Source organism: Limulus polyphemus, unplaced genomic scaffold, assembly GCF_000517525.1.
Source record: "Limulus polyphemus unplaced genomic scaffold, Limulus_polyphemus-2.1.2 Scaffold382, whole genome shotgun sequence".
Taxonomy (NCBI): Eukaryota; Metazoa; Arthropoda; class Merostomata; order Xiphosura; family Limulidae; genus Limulus; species Limulus polyphemus.
The window spans coordinates 561372-566675 of NW_013665992.1; the positions used below are offsets into that span (position 1 = coordinate 561372).

At 29.7% G+C, this 5304-nt stretch overlaps 1 protein-coding gene across 2 annotated transcripts in view; it reads right to left on the reverse strand.

Annotated features, from left to right (window-relative positions):
- Window positions 1-5285, reverse strand: part of LOC106457862 (mitochondrial GTPase 1-like) — a 26494-nt gene extending 21209 nt beyond the window's left edge. Inside the window, exons 1-3 of one of the 2 annotated variants that reach the window (XM_022383913.1) lie at window positions 5271-5285; window positions 5068-5153; window positions 590-711 (exon numbers count right to left, since the gene is read on the reverse strand). In XM_022383913.1, coding sequence (XP_022239621.1) covers window positions 590-689 — 100 coding nt within the window. In that variant the 5' untranslated portion in view covers window positions 690-711; window positions 5068-5153; window positions 5271-5285. Of the gene's footprint in view, window positions 1-589; window positions 712-4742; window positions 4810-5067; window positions 5154-5270 lie in introns of those variants that run through there. The other variant, XM_022383914.1, reaches the window with a different exon arrangement.
- Between the last annotated feature and the right edge of the window lie 19 nt (window positions 5286-5304).

The following is a 5304-nucleotide window of genomic DNA, read 5'->3' on the forward strand; positions in this document are numbered from 1 at the left end:
AACCACATGGAAATATCAAATAGTACGGTTGTAAGCCACGTGGAAATATCAAATAGTACGGTTGTAAGCCACGTGGAAATATCAAATAGTACGGTTGTAAGCCACATGGAAATATCAAATAGTACGGTTGTAAGCCACATGGAAATATCACATGGTACGGTTGTAAGCCACATGGAAATATCAAATAAACACGATCACTTGCTTTCTTCTATCAAACAAGACAAATATTTTGTAAAAACAAACAATTATAAAGAAGTTTTAAAATTAAAATGATCTTATAAATTCATGAAGAAAAGGACCCATGAAAGATACAAGTTAAATAAGCAATGATGCTTGTGATATTCTGAACAGGGTAGATTATATGGTTAATGAATATCAAGTACTTGCAACAAATAAAAAATCTGTACCACCCCAGCTATTCTTACCAATATATTTGTCAAATAAATTCAAAATTTTGAAATACCTAACCATATACAGTAAACTATTGACAAATTAACTCTAAGTAAGAAAAACTTTATCTAAGGAATATCTTCTTTTTATTTTCCATTGCAAATCAAAGTATGCTAACAAAAATTACACATCTTTTAACCTTTATGCATGTGTCCTGGGAACCATTTCGATAAATCTTTATTTGCAAATGTATATGATTCCCGAAATCTTGGAATGACAGATGGAAACTTGGATGTCATCACAAACTTCTTCCAGATTGCACTGCAAACAGAAATATAAGTGTTATACAAAAAATTAAGGAATATAAATTCATCCATAAACATTTATTATTACAATCAAGGATTTTCTTTACATAGGGCAGGGGAGGGAGGCTTTAGTTTTTTTTTAATTTGAGTTTTATTTCTAGATGATATCTTTTGCTGTGAAAAAGATAAGACCCTTAAAACTTTACTATTTTAGACATGTAGAAATAGTTTGGGGAAAACAATCAGACAACATTTATTGACATACTGTGCCCTAGATTTTAAACAAATATAATCCATCTCCCAGAAGGAATTCTGAAAGAAAAACCCTGATTACAATGGCCAATTTTCCCAAATTAAAAAAATTTTTCCTCTGTAATGTTCACCTACATATACTCTTTTGTTATACTAAAGACAACACACCACATATATATATACATTTACAAAACCTGAATAACCCAAAATTGAAGCAATCTTGAGGTCAACCAGTGGTAAATAGCAATAAAAATGGATTAAAGATATAAACATTTAAGACTCCTCACCACTGTATACTGGAATTTCTCATTTATGAAGTGCACTGTTATCAAATTAAATTAATGCAACATTTATAAACACAGTCACACAATCTTAATACAGTAAAATAATTAGTATCCAACATTTGTCAGACATGGGCAGTGCCAGATAGGTGAAAGTTCCAGTTATGAAAGCATTTCCTTTATATTTTAAAGCAAAAATTTTGACATTTTGTTAATGTTCTAAATTGCAGTATTTCTATATCATCTATAAAAGTAACAGTTTTAAACTATAAAAAATATTAAAAACCATAAACTGAATACAAACATAAGTACAGTATTTTAAATGTGAATCACAGTATGGGTAACTAGTAACTGAAGCTTGCCAGTGGCAAAAAACATAAATAGAGCCACATCAGTGCCACTAAACTATGATGAGAATTTGCATTTGAAAGTATTGAAATTTCTGGTTACAAAAACTTTCTGGATACCAAATGTTTTACCACATATGAGACTTTGGATAATAAGCAATACTTTTTAAACTGTTATAACCACATGACTGGAAAATGTATTATTAGCCTCCTTAAGAGCTTTTATCCATACATTTATCATACCGACCATAAAATACTGGCCACTAAGTAAGAATATTATATTAAAATACCTTCAAAGTAAAAGTAAAAAAAAAAGAATGATATTGTTGCGTCAGCAAAGTCACATGACTAGTGTTATGCCACATTTCTAGAACTATCCTGTACCTTGGCGAATGCTCTAGGATTTACTAGATATAGGGTAGTCTGGTATAGATATAGGGTGACAACGTGACGGGACAATAATGTGTGTGTAAGTAATGAGTAATTCAACTGCAGTCAGAGAGAGACGTATTGTTGAAGTTAACGTTCGTTGCTATAGCGTTTGTTTTAGCGCGACTGTTGAAAACAAGTGTATCGTAAAGTTATATTCGGAAAGAATAAACTAGTTTTATTAAGTAAGCACTTGTGTCGCTAAAGTTTCGTCGGAACGAAGTTACGGGAAGTTAATTAACAAACGGAGACGTAACAATATTCAAATTGTGTCAACATTGTAAAAGAGCTATCAGTGAAGTTTTACCTATCAAGACTATTGCAATGACACTAAAGTTTTCAACATAAAATTTGGTAACTTACCAATGTATACCATTCACACATCTTATGCATAATTAATATCTTATCAATATAAACGAAGGTTAAGAACATCTGGGTAAATAACATTAAAAACTTTTTTTAGTGACAAAATTAAGTTTAAAACACAAATGGTTAAAACAATTTCATTAAAACCAAATGATTAAAAGACAAGATAGTAAATTTTACCAGATTGACACTTGAGGCTCAGCACAACACATTCTTACACAATATCACATTCCAGATTGAACAAATAATAACATTAAAGCCAAGTCCAATTACAAATTTCAATACATTTTCCATGAGTCATGGCATATCCTAGAAAGCAGAAATTACACGAACATAGTCTATAGGTAACCAGTAGAAATGTACTACCAGAATATCATGTCTTACTACCATAATCATATTTAATAACCTATGGTGAATTACAACACCCAGTAGTCACTGAGAAAAGACATTTGACTGTGTCAACATGTTTGATAGGTTTTAACCATTTTGTTTTAATGAAATTCTTCTAATCTTTTAAACTTAATTTTTATTGCACTAAAATGTTTTTGATAATATTCTATTACAAAAGTACTTGATAGTACCATTAGAAAGCATACATGTATCATATCTAATTGAGCTGAACTGGTTTAAAATCTTGTAATAGTTAGTAGCTCATATGATCACTTAAGTTCAGTTCTTAATTTTTCTAATAGATATACATTATTAACCACTTTTTATTCTATGTTCTGGCTGCTTATCTACTGCTACCTTCAGCAAGTATAAAAAAAAGGCCATTTCTGTTGTGGTCATGGCTGGGTTTTGCTTCTGGGTCTTCTAGTACATAGTATCCAGTAAAGCAAGTTTTTTGCTAATTGATAATTAGACTTAGGTGATTGTGTAAGCACAAATACCAGACTAATGATTGTATAAGCTACTATTACAAACCATGGCAACAAACAATATCTGATCACCATAACCTTACCATAAGTACTTCAATTAATAAAATTGTTGAACAGTAAATTTCAAGTTTTTTTAAATACCACCCAAGATGCAATGTTTGTTTTTTTAGAGCAAAGCCACATTGGGCTACTACTGTGTCCATTACAGAGAATCAAACCCTGGATTCTAGCATCATAAGTCCTCCATAGACTTACTGCTGTCCTACCAGGGAACTATGCAATGTCAAAGAGAATTGAAACACTGATATTAAAGAATACTACAGAAATTCTCACATAGTGATTTTAATTTTCTAGGGGAAGAGGGATAATGATTTTTGCAATTGGAAGTGACTTATGTCCACCAAGATTTTATTCCTAAATAGGCAAACATTATTCTTCGATTAATCTAGGAGCGTGAAGAATTAATATATGATAAAAATGAAACATAAAACACATTTGTTAACTATAGGCAGAGTCAGACAGAGAAAAATGAGAACCTCCTCAAAATCCTTGTAATGAAGAGATAATACAAGGCAAGCATTTTTTTAAGAGTAAAGTGAAACTGCCAAAATGCAGTATCATATACAAGATAACTAAAATAAAAAAATGATACGATCATTCTCAACTCAATATTCCATTTACAATAACACGGAGTTTGCTAGCAAGTTGCAATGAAAAAGAGTCACAGACATACTATAATTTGAAAGAAGTCTGTTTGTTTGTCCTAGGATTTTGCCTTTGGACCTTTCATAATCGGTAGAACATTAGTTCTAAAATTGTATTTCATTTTCAAAACCCATCAGTCACTTGAGGGATTTCTTTTTCAAAAATTCTTTATACATAATTTCAAAGATAGACACACTTATATTAAGTGTGATATTTTGAACCCATGGGTTACTCTTTCTTTTTGATAAAAAATAAAATACAAAACAAAATGTTTTTTAAATAATCAAGCCCAGTGGACAAGAATAATTCTATTCTTATGTATTTTCAATGTATATATATTGCCACTGGAATATAAAAAAAAACAATTTCATAAACATCTCACCATGCATTGCACAGGTACTTCTGCTACAATTTATGGATATATTATGATTTATAATAACACCCAAATATCATTTATAGTAGTTATAAGTTATATTAGCAATTAGGTTTGTAAGCCACAGTGCTAATAATAATTAACCCATAAACCATTTATATTAGTTATAAGTTATATTAGCAATTAGGTTTGTAAGCCACAGTGCTAATAATAATTAAAAATTTGATAAAAAAATATGACATGTGAGTAATACTAAGAGTAATAACACATTTCCACAGAAACACAAATTCAACTAGTTCAAGTCAACCGAGTTCTGTTCAGAATTTGTCAAAAATCCTAAAAAGAGATATTACTTGTTTTAACTTATAAATTTAAGTTACTAATTCAGAAAATGTTTTGGTCTGACAAAATATTACTAGGTTATGGTGAAGGAGAAGGCCTAAACTCTCTGTGCAATTTTTTAACCTGTGAAGGTAGCTTAGATACTAAGATAGGCAATATGAAATATGGAGAAAATATATTTAATTTTTCAATAAAATGGAAAAATTACAAAATATTTTAATTTTATTATAAACGTATGCAAGAAATCAGTATGATTGTTTTTTGACTATTTTAAATACTATTCGTAATGTGGATAATCCAGAGTAATAAATTACGTAATAATTAGTTTATAATTATAGTGCTATTTATTTATCTTTTTAATAATCAACGGAGTACGAAAAATATACCAAGATTTTTTACCTCTAAATTCAAAAATATTTTCTTCTTCTTGCCTTTAAATCCAGGCTGACTTCATTACAAGTTCCAGTTCCTTATCCCAAACATTTCTGATATGGAAAACGAAATGAAAGAATATATAAAAAAATTAAAAATGGTAAATCTATGTTTTTGAAATCATATAAAATACAGGGATTTATTATAATAGGAAATAGTTGGTTGTTTACCTTGTGATGGGTATCACACCAATTGACTTTCTTT